Source organism: Stylophora pistillata, chromosome 9 (genome assembly GCF_964205215.1).
Source record: "Stylophora pistillata chromosome 9, jaStyPist1.2, whole genome shotgun sequence".
Lineage (NCBI taxonomy): Eukaryota > Metazoa > Cnidaria > Anthozoa > Scleractinia > Pocilloporidae > Stylophora > Stylophora pistillata.
The window spans coordinates 29491905-29514460 of record NC_142527.1 but is presented as its reverse complement, the minus strand read 5'-3'; the positions used below and the strand labels follow the sequence as shown (position 1 = coordinate 29514460).

The 22556-nt window shown below is 38.6% G+C and overlaps 1 protein-coding gene and 1 pseudogene across 1 annotated transcript; both read left to right on the top strand.

The window, feature by feature from the left end:
- The first annotated feature begins 5799 nt into the window (after nucleotides 1-5799).
- On the top strand, nucleotides 5800-7335 carry LOC111338127 (uncharacterized). The gene is made up of 2 exons (XM_022944560.2): nucleotides 5800-5903; nucleotides 6846-7335. Exons 1-2 carry the CDS (start codon nucleotides 5817-5819, stop codon nucleotides 7263-7265), a joined length of 507 nt encoding a protein of 168 aa, XP_022800295.2. The 5' UTR covers nucleotides 5800-5816; the 3' UTR covers nucleotides 7266-7335.
- Nucleotides 7336-19573: 12238 nt separating this feature from the next.
- On the top strand, nucleotides 19574-22224 carry LOC148724221 (uncharacterized; annotated as a pseudogene).
- The last annotated feature ends 332 nt before the right edge of the window (nucleotides 22225-22556 follow it).

Here is a 22556-nt window from a genome sequence, read left to right as displayed (position 1 = left end):
CTGGAAAAAATCAGGCCTGTACGGGATTCGAACCACTGACCTCTGCGATACTAGTGCAGCGCTCTACCAATTGAGCTAACAAATTAATTCGACATAAACCCGTAAGATGATAAATCAAACACAACGAATATATGAAATTCATATATCTGAGCTGCGGTTATAGAAACGTATGTGTACGATCCTCGCAGATAATGCAAATTGCTTTGAAGTATAATCAAAGATGAAGAGGAGAAATATCGGGCGAGTTGAATAATTATTTCACTGTTAAATAATCTTATTCTAAAAGTTAAGAGAATAAGCTCTCTGGTTTCGGAAGAAGAACTTGATAGAAAAATGAAGTTTGTAGAATTTAGAGGAAAGCCCTGACTTGAAATAATGGGATAAGAGCGGGATAAATCATTTTAAATTTTAGCCTCGAGTTGTTAACGAGGCTAAATGATACAATTAAAGGAAATAACTTAAGTCCGGAGAGACTTGTTTACTTATTTTACTGTGTCCTCTCGATAGGATTTTTTTTAACTGATACATTCGTTAACTCCTCAGGTTAATCAAGTGTTTTTTGCCGGTCCGTTTTCACGACAGTGACTTTGTCAAGAAGCGCTAAAGATAATAATAATAATAATAATGCCCCATACCCTTTTAGGGCCTAGGGGCACACTGCACACAATATTTTAAGGCCTAGGGGCACACAATATTTTAGGGCCTAGGGACACACAATATTTTAAAGTTTAGCTTTATCTATGTAGTAGTGACAATTGAATAGGCTACACCTTTGGCGCCCTATATCAATTTTATTTGTAATCTGAAGCATTCAGAAGTGTATACTGCGATAATAATAATATACCGTTATAACAATAACAATAATAACAATAATATATAACAATATATATATAACAATAATAATAATATAACAATAATAATAACAATATAATAATATATAATAATATAATAATATATAACAATATAATAATATATAACAATAATAATAATAATATATAATAATAATAATAATAATAATATATATATAACAATAATAATAATATACCGTTTATTTGCCACATTGCAGAATTAACTGAATCAAAGGTCTATGAATTAATAATCAACAAATAATTAACAACACTACTACTATATATTTTGAACTGCGGTTATAGATACGTATGATGCACGATCCTCGCAGTAGAGGGCGCTATTTATGCAATAGCGAAAATCAGACCTGAAAAAAATCAGGCCTGTACGAGATTCGAACCACTGACCTCTGCGATACTAGTGCAGCGCTCTACCAATTGAGCTAACAAGCCAACTGGGAGCAGGCCGTTAAATTGATTCGTAACAAACCCATGATGATAAATCAGATACGTTGAATATATGAAGTTCATATATTTTAAATTCGCGATTTCGAGCCCGCCATTATTTGACCATGTTCCGGAAGTTGATCGCAGGACTCAGAGGAGGTGACGTCAAAGGCTCAAAGTGAAAATCTCGCACGGCACAAGCAAACGTAACAGAGTGCTTTACTCTATTATTACAAAAACTAAACAAAGATGACGAGGCATCGATCCGTATTAAATTCAAAACTGAAGTAATCGTGCACATGCTGCAGGTATTTGTCTGAATCGGAGCCTTGCCATAATAGATCAGAGCAGGAAAAACGAATGCGATTTGTGCGAACTCGCCGAGTAAACTTCAATCCAGCAGGAATATTTGTGATCTACTCCGAACACTTCTCGGAGGACTGTTTCGAGAGATCTGTGTTCTTTGAAGGATCTAGGCGAAGAATTCTGTCGGGTTCAGTGCCTACCGTTCAAAAGAGGGGACAAGAAAAACCGTCCTCAGTGCGATCTCGACGAAAGTGAAGTCTACGAACCTCCACGGGTTTTGTCACCTTTACATATGAGCTGATCAATATCCACCTTTAACAACTCTTTGGCAGAATACCTTACACAAAGGAAAGTACTCGGTGAACATTGTAAATAAGAATGACAAAACAGCCGAATTGAGGAATGAGATTTCTGACCTCAAAGGGCTCACTTTTATACAAAAGAGATGAAAAATATAATTGTGTGCTCTGACTCTAAAAAAAGCTGGCTTTAATATCAGCGAAAGTAGAACAAACAGCTTAAGACACATAGAGCGTATAAACACTTTAAAATGTAGGCTTGCAGCCAAAAACCCGAAAATGAAAATTTCTTAAAAAACTCCCAAACTATCAACCATCTGACAGCCAAGTCAGCGTGTTATCAAAGGGTCTCAAATTCATCCCAACACCCGTGACAAACAAATGTGAAATCAGGCCAACTTTTGCGGGATTTATTCGCAAGACGAATGCGCCTCCGTTACACCTTTCACGGACAAAACAAAGAACCACTTCCGTTTCATATCAAACTGAATGCCACCGGTTCAGTCTTCTATCGCCCCTCAGAGCTACTTCATAACACAACTTGTAGACTGTATCTAAGCCAAAAAATACTTTGTAACGCAATGAGGTCACGGCTCTAAAAGAGTTGAAACAAGCTCTGCTTTAAACCTTACCGAAGCAACAAAACAATAGTCGTCATGAATAAGACAGAAAAAACAAAAGAGGCCAAAGTGCAACTCAACAACAGAGTTCACTTCAAACCTCTCAAAGCACCGATAGTAAAAAAACACGCAGGAAAGGGTTAATGAGATCATTGACCAAATGCATCGGGGCAAACACATTAATGGCTTAGAAATGGCTTTCACAAACTCCCAGTATCCGCCTTGATACACAGTCAGCTATTGCCGAAAACGATATCTTTTTTAGTCATCTTCTGAATATATTTACAGCAAGGGCGTGTTTAAAACACGAAATGGCGAAATGACGAAATAGCGAAATGGCGAAATGACGAAATGACGAAATGACGAAATGGCGAAATGACGAAATGGTACCAAAGATACGAGGCAAAGTTATAAGATATTACCGCCCCAATAAAAGTTGTAATTGTTGCCCAATTTATTCTGTTTGGGAACGGAGCATCCAATTTTTGAGTTTACCTTGTATCTATTTTATATAAACATCCCACGTCACTCCGTTTCCGTGCAAAGTACGCATTTGCCAAATATCTTGGGTAAACTTCATCGCGAAGTGGGTTCCGTTTTCATACTCGATTCCATATGATTGCTGGAGCTCTAAGCATAACGTCATAGCCGCTGCTTGACGGTAAATACGAGATAAACAAATCGTTTTTTTCCCAAAACGCCGTCATTTTGATGAGGAATATCCTAGGCGTCAAACCTGCGCCCTGTTAATAAAGAGAGACTGGAATCGATATTACGGAAGGGTCCGTGATGGCGAATTTGTGATTGTAGACATTTCTTTTATTTGTGGCGGTTAATCCACAGAATAAATTCGGCAACAGATGGAGATTTCAGTGGAACGGTAATACCTTATAACTTTGCTTCTTGTCTTAAGTTCCATTTCACCATTTCGCTTTTTTGCCATTTCGTCGTTTCGCCATTTCGTCATTTTGCCATGTCGTGTTTGAAACACGCCCTTTCAGTAAAGCTGTGTTCGTCTTTCTTTCAAGCTGTTAAGGTTGGTAGTCTAAGGGCATCTAAGTAACTGTGGCACGGGTAGATAATATGTAGTGCCCTTATTTTGAATTGACTCCAGCTTATTTGAAAGAAATTTAGGAATTTCTTGCCAGACTTGTACGCCATATTCTAGTGTAGGCCTTATTGTTTCAAATAAACTTCGACAATTCGATCCCTCTCTATTAACACCCAGTTTTTAAGAACGCTCAGGGAATGAAGGCGTTTCGAACCTTTTTTTGATAGGTAATCAATATGTTCGTTCCACTTTAAGTCATTACTGATTATAATACCGAGTAATTTATAAGTTGTTACACATTCGACGGTGTTATTACCTAGGACAGTTGGTCTTGTAGTTAAATTATCGTTTTGCATGAAGTTAATTAATATTTCTTTGCATTTTTTCGGGTTTAATTTCATATTATGTTCGATAGAAAACTTGTGAGTTTCATTGAGCTACATTTAGTAAGCTAATACCGTTTCTTAGCAGGATTTCTAAGGCCGCGGTATCATCAATGAATTTAATCCTCAAATGCCATTCACGCCAAAGATTGTTGGTCATTACAACAAAAAAAATCCCGCACAGTTTCGTCACTTGTGGGATACCTCCCGTGGGTGACTTCCAATCAGACAGAGAGTTACCAATCCTTACAGCTTGTGATTTCATAGTTAGGAAGGCACTAATCCAGTTAATTAAGACAGTGTCTAAGTCGTAAGACGCCAACTCCCTGCAGCTGAGAAGAATTGAATGGTCAATCAAGTCGAAACCCTTTGAGTGATCGGCAAAGAACATTCTAGCACCACAATAAAGGATCTGAATGAATCTGTTTAAGCACAAAACATTTGAGTTTGTAGTTACTTATAGGCATTTGAGCTTAAAGGTATTAAATAGGAATGGATCAAGAAACAATGTTTATCACAAGAATAAACAGCACATGAACTTGGACCGTTAAGTTAGTGATAAATTCGATAGAACGTCAGACTTGGGTGTCAACTAAAGATAAAGAATGCGGTAGTTTCCCCGCGTCATCTAGTTGAAATGCGTTTGACCAAAATGCTGACATCCTGTCGTTTTCCATTGAATGGCACCGACACTGAAACTAAGGGGTTCTTTGAACCTTGTTCTCTTGGGGGTGATCTTTTTCTGTTAGTGAACTTACGATTGGTGATATACTTAAGAGTTATTACTTTCGATCAGTGTCTTCCTTAAATGTTTACATGATTTCCGTTTAAAGTGAATTTGAAAAATTTATCTCTGCATGATTATGATTTAAGATAATAGATAAAAAGAATAAAAATGGAATCGAGGTATAATTTTCCTCGTTTGAGAGCATTTAAAATATTCATCGTACAAAGCGAATATACTAATTTTAACTGTCACCGTGGGAAAGATGAAGAAAGCATATTGTCGTCATGGTTACCAATAGATCAACATGGCGGTTTTACATTTAATGAAGATCTTTTTTAATCAACCAAAATTTTTTAAGATCGAATTGAACTTTTTTAAAGGAAAACGTTTCTGTTCGAGGTATTTGTACTCGTTTTTGTGCCTAAACTGGTTGCTACAGCACTTCTGCACGCTGATTTTACATGCAATAAAGTATATCTCTTTGCTCTTCAAAAGTACTTTTTCTTGTATTCATTAATTCAATCTAATTCAATCATCTATAATATGTAATAAACAGACTATTACATGTCTGCTTACGGACAATTCAAACGTCGTCATCTTCTCTTCTTCCTTATATTTCGTGTGCATGCGTAGCCATCGGCTCTTGATATATCCAATATAAATACCCATTTTCATATTGAGACACCTGATAGCTAATAGAGGTTTTGCATGACAGCCATGTTGCGTGGCAGCCATGTTGCATGGCAGGAATAATGAAAATATTTTGCACAAGAAAGAAAAATTTTTCCCATCGGAAAAATAATCTATTGTTCTTGCCATGCAACATGGCTACTGTGCAAAACCTCTATAAGATTTCCTTAGCCCTACAGAAGGGATTAATTTAGATTTCCGATCTGATGAGAGTGAAGTAAAACAACGGAGAATTTTGTATTTAACCCAAGTGATTTGTTTTGCGTCAATGATGTCTGTTTTTTTTCCTGGTATTTTACCAAAGTTTCCTTTATGGATGCTGTTTCAACGGAACTTTCGCAAAATATGGGTGTGAAAGTGAAAGTAAAAGGTTATTTGAAACAGACCCAAAAAAGCATAAGTAAGCACATAGTTATGATATAAAAGGGGCTTGCATATCGTGTGGAACATGAAACAACTTTCCGCCTCGCTACTAAACGCAGACAGGGTCAACTGTGAACATCTAGCCGGAGACATGGGTTCACGATTACAAGAGGTCAGTAATCTTTCTTCTTTTTCTCCTGGCCTTTTTTATTGTATTATTTGAGTTTTTTTCATCCTTATTTAGTAATTATTACGTGTGTTGCACCAGATCCTATCATGAGAACTCAAAAGCTTAGAAGAGTCATATGGGAAATGCACCGTGGCAAAAAGTGAAGGATTCTAGAGGGGAGGGGAGAGGGTCGTCTCTTGAGGGAAAATTGGCATTCCATCTCGCTCTGAAGGAGGGCTAACGCTCGAAACGTCAGCTTTGAAACTCTTTACGGTGGCCAATTTACTATATCAACTCAGTTGATAAAACCAAAATCACTTTGGCATACCAAACTTTATGACAGTGACAAATCCTTTCATTTCGCTATTACACTGTTCAAGACGAAATTGAGCAGCTCATGGGGCCATGACGAGCATATTCAGTAAAAATAGCTAGAATAAGATCTTGGAAATCTGTTAGTGTAATATACATGCAAAGTATCACAGCCGATATTCATGCCATACTCGCGATTTCAAGTTGACAAAGATACCGTAATCAGGTAATCTAAACGCTAAAAAGTGGAATTTCTTATGCGAAACTCTCCCCCCCCCCCCTCCCCAATCACGGGGAACCCGAACCAGAGAAAATGTAAAAATTACAGAGCTTTGGCGATTTTTTTCTCAGACCATGATCAGCGCCATAATTTGGACAGATAAAACAGAGAGATGTTTAGGATTTAATTCTTCACAAATATTTTCAATATCTAGGAGGAAAGAGCCCAGACCAAAATCGATATTTTCCTCGAGTTTTCGGCCTGTCCTCCAAAAAATTAGTTGAAAAACTTAGAAGCTGTTCCCCGCTGAGCACGGTATTTGTTCTTGGCGAACCAATTTAGGAGCCCATATGTGTGTATTTTTTTGAAAATAAAAAGCTTATCATTTTGTTAACGTTTTTATCTTGCAACAGCTTTTTGTCGCACTTTTCCTATTGGGAATGATTTCATCCTCTCTTCAAGTTCCTTTATGTACGAAAGTTCCTCTTACTTCTCAAAAGATCCTTAATCGTCTACGCCGAAATTTCATGTTCGTCGAGAAACCTTTATCTTCACCGCAACCATCTATTGGAATTACAAGGCGGAGAATTCGTGACGTCAACGGGCGGTTGCCAGGCACCTCAAAGTGCCCCTGGAGCTGGGCACTCGATGACAACCCAAATCGTTACCCTCGATTCCTGACCAAGGCAGTGTGTCCTAATTGTAAGCACTTTTGCCGCGCAGTGCGATACTCTCATAGGGACCTGGTGCAGAAATGTGATGTCAGAACAGGGGAAGTCGTTTGGAAATGGACTGTAGTTGAACTTCCGGTAGCATTCTTGTTTGATCCCTGAGTTTAATTTTACTGATTATTTTAGTATAAAATTATATGAATGAGTGACATTAAACTCAAAGAAATATGAACTAAGAGTGTGTAATTTATGCGGGGTGCAGGTGATTTATTCACGACGTAATGTGACACGGCGGGCGTTTCCTTTTTAGAATACTAGTTAAAACCATCATGGTCTGCGCATTTGTTCCCAAGAGACCAACTGAAGTTATTTGTGTAGTCACAGACCCTCTCAAAGTAAAGCCCTTTTATAACCAGTTGTTTGCCTGATAACTGAATGAAATCTATTGCCTAATATTGCTTAGTACTAAAACGGCTGTCCGATTCTCGTGCGCTTATTGGTCGAGAGTTCTTTAACAAATAAATCCCATGTTGCCGTGCGTCTGTTCACTAATAGATCACTGATCGGACGTCAAATTTTATATTTGGTTCTATTACTAAACAGGCCCGCGCCAACATGAAATTTATCCGCTGTTAGCTTTCGGTTCTCTGGACACTGTTCACAAAAATAATGTTTAGATAAAAGGTTCAACTAAACTTGAGATTGTTTAGGATGCGGTTTTGTTGATCGACGGCCAAACTTTGTTTAAATAATCAGACCTATTTGTTTCAAATGACAGAGAAGTAAAAATTGTTAATGGTGACGTCATCTTTACTTTAATAGATCGTATGTAAGAACCGATCAAATTGCGTACATAACTCAGCTTGTTATATAACAGGTTTTATTAAAAACTGGATCATTGGATAATGCAATTCAAGACTTTTTATTGGCTTAGCCATTATGGTATATTAGCCAATATACCATAATCTACAAATATGGTAAGCGTACGCGTCAGCTTAAAATCAAAAGGGAGCTAAAAAATCCGGTTTCTTCTTACAAAATAATAATATCTTGGGGGCGTTTTTAATAAAACAATTATTCCACTCGCGCTTGTTGGATATGAGATGATTATAGCCAACTCGGCGCTACGCGCCTCGTTGGCTATCCATCATCTCATATCCAACCTGCGCTCGTGGAATAATTGTTAAATAGATCATGAAAATTACGAAATAGGTCACGATAGGCGCGACTGTGTAATTTTTCGCATTTTCCTGGCATAGAAATTTCATTGCTACGCCTAGTGGTTTTACTTTAGTTTTCGGAATAATGTTGATGTCATTTATATGATCGATAATGCCCTAGACAGTGGGAAATTGCTAGTTACCCCTATGGAGTTAAAGGGTTAGTCGGTTTTACTACTTTCCGCTATAGTGTAATAAAACAAAAACATCTTACAGAATTCCATTGCGTGCAGGGGCGCAATCCTTACTAGCCATTTTTTTATTGCAACACGAGCGATACAGAAAGCCTGAGACGTTTTTGAGACACGTGGCGTAAAAACAGACTTTGTTAACAAGGACACGCAAGCCTCACTCTTAAACTATTAACATGGCCAAATAAAGATGTTTGGGTCAACTTGTTAACTTAATTGTCATAACAGGAAGAGATCGATCTTTTAATAATACCGTTTTAAACATAATAATGGGTACGACGCATTTCAAAAAGGTAGCGATAATTAAAACTTAAGCCTTTACAGGAAATACAAGAGAATCGAGTTGAAATTTGATGTTTCGGTATGTAAAGATAACCTCGAGATGAAAACTAAAGCTGTGGAAAGGAATCCAAAGGAAAATAATTTGGTTTGAAAGGAGGCAAGTTTTAAAGGAACTGTAGTGCTGGGTCAGAGGGATTAACATGGTAATATTGGTTTTTATCAACTGAGTTAATAATGTAAGTTAGCCACCGTAAAGAGTAACAAAGCTGACACTCGAGACGTCAGCTTTCAGACTCTTAACGGTGGCCAATCTACATTATCAACTCAGTTGATAAAAAACCAAAATGACTAATTGGTTCAGTTCCTTTAGATTGGCGCGAATGCAAGACCGGCGTGACAGTTGAAGATTAGGGAAGAATGTAAATTTCCAAATTACGCACGTCCTGTTATTTTTAGTGGCCGAATCTGGGGGATATCCGAATAGCGCTTTATACTAATGACGTCATGAAGTTTTAGACTCCCCTGCGTGACTCAGACAAACAAACTCCACTTCTTTGAGAGCTACAAGGGAAATGGCGAGTAGTTCGCTTATTCCCTTACAGTTCTGACCGAAGAGGACGGCGTTCCTGGCTCCAAATTTGAAAGAGAACCGGAAGAATACACTGTAGACCAGCTAAAACGGTGGTTAAAATGTAGGGGCTTAAAACTAAGCAGTAAACGAGAGAATCTTGTACAGACTGTGTGAGATGCGGGAATTATCACACCCTTGATCCGGCAATCGATCATGAAAAATGGTTTGCTGCCAAAGTTCTTCAAGAAAATTCTGATGTAAACAATGTCAAAAGGGGGTTGACAGGCCTACACGACTCACCAGCGCGTGTTTAGAATAGCCTATTCAAAGTTTGGCCCTCACGAGTGTCTTTGAGCGATCGCCCTCTTTTGTAAGATACGAGCGGCGGATTTTTGTATATTTCGCTCAATACTGGTTGTGTTTCTATTAAATGCCAGTTTATGTAGTTTATTTAGTTAATGTTCATGCAGTTGTCATTGAATAATTTCTGTTTCTTTGACGCTGAATTTTCTCTTTCTTTCGGTGCTTTCCTCCTAGGAGCATGGGCTCAACTTACTTGCGCTGGTCTTAGATTCAGTGGATCGGGAAATTCGGCTGTTGGACCTTTTCCGCCGGGCCAGTGAAGAGCACGAATATAACTCAAGTGTTTCTTGTTATGTTTTTCTCCGTAAAAAACTCACGCGAACAAGCCACTAGCCAACGCTTGCACTTTGCCATGTCTCGCGATGGTTTTGGGAAAGGAATGAATACTTTCTTCCCTAATTCCTTTCACTTTTTGAGTCATTTTGGCCATTTATCTGCATATCTTGAGTCTGTCTTACACTCACCCCAACAACAGTGTTTGGTACCAACCATGCCGCTTCCTTTTAGAACGCCAAGTCATTTTTTGACGAAAGTTTCCGTCGTTTTGTTTTAATTTTACAGCTCTCGCTCATACATTTCCTTAAGCTGGTCGCAATGTTTGTCTGGGTCTATGCGGGGGTCTCATAGGTTATCACGTAACAAAATATATTTTTAGTAATAGTATAAAGCGCTATTAAGAAATAATATTTTCGTATTGGGTCCTTATCATTTGTTGACATCCTCGGGTATTCTTAAATCTGTTCTCAGTCTTAGCGAGGATCAGAGGTTACTTCCTGAATATAAAGTAGCCTTTTCTGCGTTCTACATTGTCATTTCTAACCTGTTAAGCAAAAGAGGGAAACCAACGAGTTTTTAATAACACCATCATCGATTATTTATATGACGTTATTTCTGGACTGGAAATGCACGGTTCCCTTTCCGATCTGCGAGTGTAAATAGCATCCGCTTATAAATTCTAATTTAAAATCCTTAAATATTGCATGTTTCCTAATGTCCAGTTCAGTTTCCCTTGAACTGCTCTGGATAAGCGGAAACGCGAGTCGAAAAAGCATCGATGCCAAGGTTTTCTTTTTATTGTGTTTTTGTGCATTTTTAACCACCGTTGCAATTATCGTATTGTGCTCTGTCTTTTCTGACCAGTTTTATTGACAAAGTTTACTCTAATTGTCTTCAAATTTAAGTAAAATCGGATTTATTTAATAAGAGATAGCAATATTTATTACCAAACCCCGCATTCTAAGGTGCAAAACTTGGCGAAATGTTGAAACTGATAGAGGGCAAGACGAGCATAAAGAATCGACAAGGAGCTGATTAACTCTTTTCTCCCTTGCACTGCAAGATCAGAAAGATCAGAAAGCATATTCTCCATACTGTTCTCTCTATAATACTGACAAGGAGAATTTGTTTTGGCAATCAAGAGCTTTTCCAGTTGGTGATCATCTTCTTTATTCCCGTTACCTCAATGTATGATGCAGCAGTGAGCTGTATGGAGAAAGTAGATGCTGGTCACCTCTAAGGGACTAAACGATTAGTCGGTTTTAGGAATTTCCATTATTACATAGTTATTAACTCTGATTATTACCAGCTTATCAGAACAAACATTAAACCAAGGTCAAACTGTTCATTTGAATTAAGACAACAATTACCTAGAATAAACTGTTTATTTTTCCCACTCACTCTTTGTTAGAGTGATTCAACAGTGGAATACACTTCCAAGAGAGACAACGGTTGTTGTTGCTGGTTTTTCTAACCCTGTATCATTATATACTCACATATCTAAACAACTAGATCATGTATAAATAGAGGTTTTACTTCCTTACTTACCGTGACTGAATCAGCCACCTTCACAAACATCACGTATTTGCAAAGGACATGAATGAAGAGATGAAAGATAAACATAAGAAAAGCTATGCCCCTGTTGAAAATTCGAGAGCGACACCGAACAGCTTTTGTTGCACACCTCTTTTTTAGTTTTATCGTTGCAAGCCCAGAGTGAGGTACTGTTCAATTATGAAAGGAAAATGCTGCTTAGAGTCTCAAATTGTGTTTGCGTTACTGTTTCCGGAATATATTTGCTTTCAAAGTAATTTCTCAGTATTCTCACCAAAATGATGACTCTAAGCTACAACTTTTACCTTTTGATCGAGACTCTCAGCTATATAAACATATCCCTGACTTGAAGAACTTAAAAAGGAATGCGAAACTTCGAGATCGTATTTCAAGATCGAAAACAAACAAAAGTTCAACGTGTACAATCCTAAAACACACAAACAGTAAATCGAAACTGCACATCTAATACAGAACATAAGCCGTCACTAATAAAGATTCCGACATTTTGTGCTTGTTGGGACAATTACCATACAACATCGGCGCAGATTTCTATAAATTTAATACAGCCTCTACAATGTCCGACCACCCATTCGGCTTACAACACTTGCACTCTCAGCAAACCGCATTGTCAATGGGTAATGTCATTTTACGTATACTTGAAGAGAATTGTTTGTCATAATGTTCCCTCAGTAGGCATAAGATATATTAAACCATAAAACAAAGCAGGGATTGTCAGGAATAAAAATCCATTTCGTCCTAATCTAATGCCGCCTACGCTGGGATGGTACACACCTCTTTTAAGTATGTTTTCATTTTCCTATGGAAGTTCTAAGCTAATCTTATAATTTACCCATCACATCACCTTCGGGTAACATTAATCTGGATAACATCGGATATCCTTTAAAATCATCTGGAAATTGATCTTCCCTTACCCGCCCTCAGATTGCAAAATATAAGAACGAAAACTTTGCCACTCTTTTCCAATTTATCTGATTTGCCTTAATCAGCAAGGGTATGAACCAGAGGTACTGCTGTTGAGGACTTTAAGGTAAGTGTCTAATATGGCTGACGTTACGACGATCCACTGAATCTTCCGAATCCTATCCTATAGCGAATACAGTTTCGAAAGAAACTTTGGTGCAGCGTCAGTCGGGAGTAACAAGATAAATTTTGGTTTTATCAACTGAGATGATAATGTAAATTGGCCAACATAAAGAGTTTCAAAGCTGAAACTTCGAGCGTTAGCCCTTTCGTTCTTCGCTCAGGCTGACGCTGGAAACGTCAGCTTTGAAACTCTTTACGATGGCCAACATGATTTGTATTATCAACTCAGCTGATGAAACTAAAATTACCTTACTACCCTATAACAACCTGTGTTTATAAGCAATCAGCAAATTAGGTGGTATAAAGTCAAGTGTTAAGTTCAATGATACATAATAGATTGTTGATACAGTTAAAAGTGGACGTCCACGGGAGACGGTTCAAACTAGTCGCTCTTTTCAACCTTTCTTTTGTCATGATGATGGAGACTTTTATTATAGCTTAACGCTTTTTCGAATACTCAAGGTACGTCAATCGGAATTAACTTACTGTACTGTTTTGATTTTATTCAATAGGGTGTCTTACATTCAATTTGTAAAAGCCTCACTTGAAAGATTAATGATAGTTTGAATTAACGTTAATGTACTTTGCATAGAATTCAATCGTCAGTGAATCAATTATTCAAGCTCCCTATTTTTTCCCTAGGGCTAAATCTTCCGCAAAATTTTGATCTCAGGTTGCTATTTAAGATATGACCAATATCATCAACGACAGAAAATTGCCTTAGAAGGTATTTGTGTTTACGTAATGATAATTTAGAAATAATAGCGCTTCAAAGCGATGAGCAATTTTTCGTCGAGTACAAATTACTTTCTGTGGCATCTTTTGTATTTTTTAATTGTTTAGCTCTCCGTGATTTTGAGATTCTGAAATACAATTTGAACTAAGATTTTTGTAGGCGTCGCCCTCCTCATAGCAAACAGAGACACGCCCGAGCTACGAAGCCGGAAGAACTGTATCACCAAGAACAACTTGTGATGATGGGTTATCTTATTCTTATACTATCTTAGATAACCTGTGCTACGTTAGATTGTTTCTCGCTGATATTTTAGACGCGCAAATAAAGATACAGTGGCTCATTCTATTACACACGTTTCAAGACAGTGATTTTGTCTAAACGTTTGTCGCCTGAGTTCACCATGTGTTCCTGAATGGGCAGACTATAGCCATCTCTCGTTACCATGTAGGATGGGGGTGTATTATGGTCTATTACAAACCCCAAAACCGTAAAAAAATCATTCAAAATCGCCAAACCGCATAAAAATTCGATCAAAACCAAAAACCGCAGGCAAAACAGTCTAAATCGAAAAATTTTTATATTCCAAATATCAAAACCCTTATGGATCCGATAGTGATGACAAGTGACGTATACTGGTTTCGGGGCTATCATTAGTATTCTTAGCATTCTTGACGAGAACCGAAAACCAAAGGCTAAAAATCGGGAAATCTACAAACCGCAATGAACACCAAAACCGAAAAACAGAATTTTTTTTGACATAAAAAAAAAACCAGTAACCGATCTAAAAAATAGCCAAAACTACAAAACCGAAAATCCCAATGCCCACACCCCTCCCCCCGCCCCCACTATGTAGTTGCACTTGAAGTTATTTCTAGAGAGGCGAGGGGATTCTTGGAACGGCTTGGATTACATCGCTTCGCTCTGAGAATTGGTCGTGATTTTCTGATTAATTTCACAATCTGATCGGGAACTTCAGGAAGCCTCTACTAGAAGTCATAGAGTTCAATTTTCATAACCTCGTGATTAGTACTTCTTTGGAATTTGTTTTCTTTTTTTTTTTTTTTTCGTTTCGAAGAATTCTGAAGGCAGTTTCATCTTCAGAAGAAGGATTGATCGGTCAAGCAAACTGTTTTAATTCCAATTCATATGCCAAAGGTCAACGACCGGGGTAACTGTCGTAAGATAACGTCCTGGAACAACTAACAAGTCCACATAACGTCTTACAACAACTTACAAGTCGACATAACTTCTTGCAACAACTTACAAGTCGACATAACTTCTTACAACAACTTACAAGTCGACATAACTCCTTACAACAACTTACAAGTCGACATAACTCCTTACAACAACTTACAAGTCGATATAACTTCTTTTCTTCTCGCCAGTGAGTTTCTCCTGAAATTATGGCTGCAAAATCCATGCAAGAAGATTTCGATCACTCCGCCGGTCTTGCTTGTTCAAAAAAGGACTGTCCTCTTCCCAGGTGCGTTAACTCTAAACTTGGGAAAATGAAAACAGATACAAACAAAAGAAGAGCTAAAAAGCGTAGGTCTGCAAGAATGATCAAGAACGGCATCAACAGTGCTTCGGACACAGAGGAAAACATGGAACTGTGGTGGCAAGACCTTCAAAGTCTTGGATTGTTGGAGCAGCCTGCAGACGGAAGTATCAACAACATAAGTTTATTTCAGGAGACCCATGCGAATGCCATACGGGATGATCGTAATCATCCACAAGACCAACCACTGCCCGCATTACAATCATGTCGTTTAGGCCACGAGATGCATTGGGTTAGAGACGAATCACAAGCAAAGCCTCCTGGTGCAGTTCATTGGATGGGTGATGCAATTCCTCGATCTCCCCCTGTCCAGAGACCCTCTCGTTGGTTAAAAAGAACTGAAGTCTTCAATCGTCATCTGTTTTCTGTAAGTCATTCATTGGCGGCTGAACAAGTTGAGCCCAACCGGTCTGTTTTTACTTCACTGTCACATGATTCACAAGATATCAACGTAGTCCCCCTAGAGGCCAACAGTTCAACTCACCCTCAAATACAATACTATACGAATCGTGGTGAGTGTAGAGCTATGGGATTTGAACCAGGCTTGTTGGAAGATTCCAACGACAAGAAACGCAATTTCCAAAGCAGTCATTACGAACATTTCGAGGCTTGGGAGTTTGAAAACGACTCTGAAATCGCACGAAAACCATCCCATCATATACAGTGTACTAGAAAGTTGTTTGGAACCCTTTCTTTAATTTTTCAAGCGTTCGATGATCCTTGCACAGCACAACTTGAAGAATATTATGTACATGTATTAAATAAGGCTTTGAATGAAATTCAAGAAGCGAAACGCCTGCATGGTGAGAAATTTCAGTGGTGATTACAGGCACTGTCGCCGGATAAGTGTTCCCAGTCACACACGCGCGCGCGCACGCACGTACGCATACAAAGACTTTTCACTTTCTATAACACGAGGACTCAGTTAAGCTTTTAACTCTAATCGAAATTAGAGTACCATGAATCATATAGTTTGAAAAGAAGAGAATCAACGAAGAAATTATTTAATACCGGTACAGTAAAATGAGCTCCCCCCTTTATTCGGATGTACTGCGTCACTCCGTAATATAAAGTAGTTTTTCTTGGTCGGCATCGGAATTCAAAGTGATGTGGTTGTAACAACTCTTAAAGCTTTAGTGATCAATGTTTTGGAGGGAATAACTACTTCAATTCGAGACAATATATGTGGCTTACAACAAAAGGTATTTTCATTTAACTTCCAGGCTGATGTGGCGCAGAGTAACGTAAGAGTTTCAGGCTTTCAGCTTATTAGAAATTTCATGGGAAACCAGAAACAAAATTTGCACTTTATGTAAACTACAAAAACTGAGAAGATTTCAATTTCAGTTTCTGTAAGTGAGGAGAAGTGAAAGCGTAAATGGATCTCGGATGTATGAATAACGAAATTCAAACTTCAGGACGCGGAAAGTTCAAAGAATTTTAAAATAGAAGCGGTGAGTTTTAAAGAAAGCAGTAAGGGGCCAGGTTGGGGGAAAAGAAGTCCGTATATGATTTGTCCACTTTATATTTTTAAAGCGCTACTCTATGTTTAGCAACAGGAAAAGCCGTTCCTTATCCTAAGTTCCGTCATCTAAGTAATGAATTCGAATGAAGAACCGATTTCAAGTGAAGTCAAGAGCCAATTATGGCTTTTGGTGAAGTACATGGTTTAAAAAACTAATCAAATATAGGCCCACTTACCCAATAAATATAAAGAAGAAAGAACGCCAAAAACTTAAGAAATTACCTTGATTTCAAAAGAAATAGTTGTCTTTACATCTTGATAACGTGACACGAAAGGTAAAGAAAGAGTTTGACTAATGGTCGTGGGTCGTGGGTCGTGGGTCGTGGGTCGTGGGTCGTGGGTCGTGGGTCGTGGGTCGTGGGTACAAGTCGTGGGTCGTGGGTGTGGGTGTGGGTGTGGGTGTGGGTAAAAGTCGTGGATGTGGTTAATACTTAATAATAAAAGTAACCATTTAAAATGTTAAATATAATAATACATAAATTTTATACAACCCTGTCATTCATTAATTTAACTGTTCTTTCTTCTAGTTATTTTATTTTGTTTATTCAATTTGCCCTACTTTACGTGTATTTTTATCTGTTATCTCACTGTCAATGAAATTAGTTTCAGTTTCGCGACGCATTCCGAGATCTCGTTTGATAACAAAGGGAAGAGAGATGTATCTTGTAATTACACACTGTGTACACGGAGTTTGACTAATGGTCGTGGGTCGTGGGTCGTGGGTACAAGTCGTGGGTCGTGGGTGTGGGTGTGGGTGTGGGTAAAAGTCGTGGGTGTGGTTAATACTTAATAATAAAAATAACCATTTAAAATATTAAATATAATAATACATAAATTTTATACAACCCTGTCATTCATTAATTTAACTGTACTTTCTTCTAGTTATTTTATTTTGTTTATTCAATTTACCCTACTTTACGTCTATTTTTATCTGTTATCTCACTGTCAATGAAATTATTAGTTTCAGTTTCGAGACAGGAAGAGAGATAAATCTTGTAATTACATTAAATTAGTTTCACAACACGATAATTCCGGATCTGTCACGAGCGCGATCGCCGACGAGCGTCCATTGGTCGGCTACTCTGGGATTTGATTTTTCCCTTTTTCTGCTTTCTAGGGTAGTTGTCAAGGGAAATCCACAGGACATTCTTTTGTCCTCTTGCGGTTTTCAAGCCTCAGACGATAAAACTTTCCCCGAAGTAATTTTCTTAGGGAAAAATCGGTCAGCCTTGCAAATTTGAGTTTCCCTAGGGAAACTGTCAACAAGTCAAGTTTCCCTAGGACAAAACCCTGTAGTGTGACTACAGCTAATATCGCGTTGACGATCCTCCACTGTCGAGTTACCAGTCTGGCAGAGGTTATGTGTGTGCCTTTTGAGTCTGTCGACTTGTGTACAATCAGTTTTTCTTTGTGTATACAGTGTGTAATTACCAGATTTATCTATCATTCTTTTGTCATTGATGTTGTCAGACGAGATCTCGGAATTTCTGTTCCTTGGCCCCTGACTTTAGCCGCAAATATAGAATTCACGAGCGCTGTCGCAATTTTAACGTTATAGTACTACTATATGAAATCATTTTTGGTACAATCGTAGAAAGCAACTCGGGTGTCTCGTTAACACAGACCTCGAAAACGCAGAACGCAGACCGCAGACCGCAGACCGCACAGCTCGAAAAACGTGTACACGAGTTTGACTAATGGTCGTGGGTCGTGGGTCGTGGGTACAAGTCGTGGGTCGTGGGTGTGGGTGTGGGTAAAAGTCGTGGGTGTGGTTAATACTTAATAATAAAAATAACCATTTAAAATATTAAATATAATAATACATAAATTTTATACAACCCTGTCATTCATTAATTTAACTGTACTTTCTTCTAGTTATTTTATTTTGTTTATTCAATTTACCCTACTTTACGTCTATTTTTATCTGTTATCTCACTGTCAATGAAATTATTAGTTTCAGTTTCGAGACAGGAAGAGAGATAAATCTTGATTGTAAAGCGCTGTTGATCTGTCATTGTAAATAGTGTTCTATAAGTGATAAATTGTTATTGTTATTGTTATATTTAAATGAGCATGATGAGGACCTCACCATTCTTCATTTCGAGCGAAAGAGTCGTCCTCTTGAAGTTAAAATTTTGCAAAGTTGTTAAATGCATATGGATTTGCTTATCTCTAGCGTCATAAGAGTAGTAAACTCTACCACTTAAAGATTAAATTTTCGAAAAAATTTACGAGGGCAGCAAGGCAACGGATCCCTCATACCGACGGTGCACAGCTTCTTAGCTTAGCCGTGTATACACTAGCCTCCTACGCAGACGTTCTTTGGACTCGTCACGCAATCTTCCACCACGAAGGGGAGGAAGATTGCGTGACGAGCCCAAAGAGCGTCTGCGAATGAGGCTATGTTTTCACTGACGACCAAAAAGCAACCGATCAGATGTAAGCTGTTCCTAGCCCACCGTTGGTTCTCTTGATCGTGACGTTGGCTGCCGGAAATATCGACGTGCTCTCAGACCATAAGCTGTGGTGAGCAATAATCATGACATTTAATTTGTATCGAAAGGCGAGACGGATTTTAGGCGCGGGCTAAAAAGATTTCGACAACTGAGACCGCATGATGACAGTTTAATTAAACACGTTCTGCAAGGATAACTTACAGTTTGACCCCTTCTTAACGCCTACGTTGACGAACAGGATCGTCCACAGCAAATCAACATTATTGAAACGGGAAAACGAATTAAATCAGGGATCGGGCAATCGTTCTTTTCCATTCACAGATTCAGCCGCCAAGATTCCGAAAGTGTAATACGTGAGTTCTTAGTAAAATTGATGTCAGCGAAACTGCAATATGATAACATTTGACTCGCCCTTTATCGCAGGAAGTTGATTTTATTTCTTTACGAGTTTGACTAATGGTCGTGGGTCGTGGGTCGTGGGTCGTGGGTCGTGGGTACAAGTCGTGGGTCGTGGGTGTGGGTGTGGGTGTGGGTAAAAGTCGTGGGTGTGGTTAATACTTAATAATAACCACACCCACGACTTTTACCCACACCCACACCCACACCCACGACCCACGACTTGTACCCACTCAAGAAGCTAGAGTCGCTCTCGGCTATCGCCTCGAGCGACTCTTACGCTTCTTTCGTGCTTAGCAACCTCCCGCGTGCATCCATAACTCAATAGTGTACGCTGCGGTGTTTACCATTTGTTAAATAAAATTGATTTTTACAGCCTGAACGTACGCCTTGAACACGTTACATCGTTCATGCATGCGCAGAACTTAACCGTTGAGCAAGGTTTTGTCATTCATTCTTGATCATTCGAACGTGTTTTTCAATTCAGGTTTTAGTTCATTGTCAACTTCAGCGTGGCAAACCAATCATGCTCTCTGTGGCAAAATATGCCGTTCCTTGTAAAAATGCAGAATGTGTTAACCTGAAGCTCAGACGAGAGATTAAGAGTAATTCAAGAAAGCCTAAGAGACCTGGCAGGACCGAAAAAAATGAGTCGTAGAAACTCGGGCAAGTATAAGAAACCTGGGAGTAAACCAAGGCCATAAGTAAACCTTTCTTCCGATTTCTGATATAAAACCATTTCATCGTTGCTCTGTGAGTGTGCATATGTGTGTGCGTATACGTGTGTGTGCATGCGCGTGTTTATGTGGGTGCCCCCGTGCGTGTGCGTTGCAGTAGATGTGTTCTGATTTAAGGCTAATTTCTTGAAAGCATTTTCGGTCCGTTAAGGTTAAAGATACGGTCAACTCTTGAACTGTTGTTAGGGTGTAAAAGGTTGAACTACTTTGTATTTTCTTAAAGCTTTGCTACCTAAAACTGTTTCCCATTTCCTCAGTCCTACATGCAAGAATTTTTTTCAGAAATCGTTAAACATATCCCACTCTCTCTGAATCAACAGCGTCCAAAATCAGAGTCCGGAGGTAATTGAAATAGAAGCACGAGAACTCCGTGATGCATCATGGGAAGAGGATTTAGAGGATATCCTTGACATTCTGAGACAAGACACTTTTGAGTCTTTCCACAGTTCCGACCCGCCTAACAGTGATGCCTCTATCGCCGAAAACAAGAGGCAACAGTGCTATGTTTTGCAGTCAGGAATTTTGGCGGAGCCACGTTGCTTTGACGATTCATCAACAGTATCAATTCCCCCCGGGGGTACTCGATATATTCCTGGGTGGGGAGGTGCGGCGCGGCCCCTCATACCCTGACCCTGTTTAAGACAAATATCGCTGATTTTCCTACCCTGTTTAAGACAGAATTCCGATTTTTTATACCCTGTTTAAGACATTTAACGTGCCTGGTATCAATGCCAAAATCAACGGAAATCAATATTAATTAAAATTAGAGCTTGTACAAATTTTGCTGTTTATCTTCAAAGAAAAGATATCCTGTTTAAGACAAAAATTGATAAATCGATACCCTGATTAAGACAAAAAATGATAAATTCGATACCCTGTTTAAGACAAAAATCTCGAAAAACATACCCTGGCTGGCCGCACGTCCCCATTAAGCCCTTATAAGGGAGTACCCCCACCGGGAATTCCCCCATCACTTCAACAACTACAAACACAGCAGAAGACAGAAATCCATGGCATAACTAGTCAAGCATGCCATTCCAACTATCCAAATTTTTTAGCAAGCCAAAGCGAAGGAGTCACTTCGAAAACTTTCGCAAGTGGTGCACCCAATTCATCCAATCAACTGACAGACCTTGCTAATACACCTCATGTACTATATACCCAACATTACACCAAGTTTGCGGAGGAGAAACAGGCGCTGTAGAAGCTTCCTTCGCTTCAGACCAACCCCAAAGCCCTCCGCAGAGAGATGGCATCAAGATTACTGCTAAAACTGACAGAAAAGTAACTTCCTCCAGACAATCTCATCAAACCAAGTTCATGATTTGGAGTTCTATCTCTCATACTTCAAGCTTTCAATACTCAACCTACAAGAGAAAGTGAAGAATTCTGTATAAGTGTGGTATGGAGAGCCCTGGAAAAGATTCGTGTTTCCCTCAATGATTACAAACATTTTCGACCATATTAGACAGAAGCTAGATGTGTGAAAGCATTCCATGTGAAAAACGTTTTTAAATTTGTGATAAAAGTGGTCCTTTAGCAATTCTTTAATTGCCCTTCATTTTGAGCCGAGATTTTCCGAAAGAAAGACTAATTTTCAACATTTCAACAAGCAAATCTATATCATAAATTTGAGATAAGCCAATGAAATCGAGGTTCAAAAATTTGTTAACGTAAACTGGCCACCGCAAAGAGTTTTTAAAGATGAAATTCAGAGCGCGCTAGCCCCTCGCTTGGACATATGTTCAGTGCTGGCGTAGTGATCTGTCTGTAAGTGACGCGGACTCATGGGGCTGTGGGGTCCACAAGATTGTTTCTAACGTACCATTTATATTGAGACAACGAAATTGTCGCCGGCTATGAGTTCTAAGGGAAAATAAGGGAGGGCTTGAGAGGCTCGTCAACTTAAACGTGTCAAATATTCAATGTTCTCTGGAAACACCGGCACCCAAAGTTTTGCTTTCTCGTTTCTGAAGCGCTGGCTATTTTGATTAGAAAAAGCCGTAAATTTTGACCTATGTTTAGAAAAAAATGTTCACCTTTGCCAGCTAGTGCTTTTTTTATGGCTGGTCATTGAACAATTTTTTGAGAACACTTTATATTATTCGGTACATTTAGGAATTATATGGAGGGTATTGAAATAGAAACAGAAAAGGCGTCCAAAATAACTACGTGTGTTATTAAATCTATTTAACAGACTTGTTCTTGCGTATCATTCGCATCTCTTGAAAGCACATCTAGAAACATGTTTTAAATTATTTACAAGGTAATAGTTAGTTTATGCTTAAGATTTCTTCTTATGACAATTAAAACTTAAATAAATCTGTTTCTTCTGTAACATTTCGCACGTCGAAGCCAAGACGGGTATAATCAAACATCACCTTATTCAAGAAACCCTTAAGAAATGCAATTTATGGATTATTTTTGCCTGTATAAGAAGATGTTAAGAATACTTTTCCCTATAAGAAAATATCAAGTAAATTA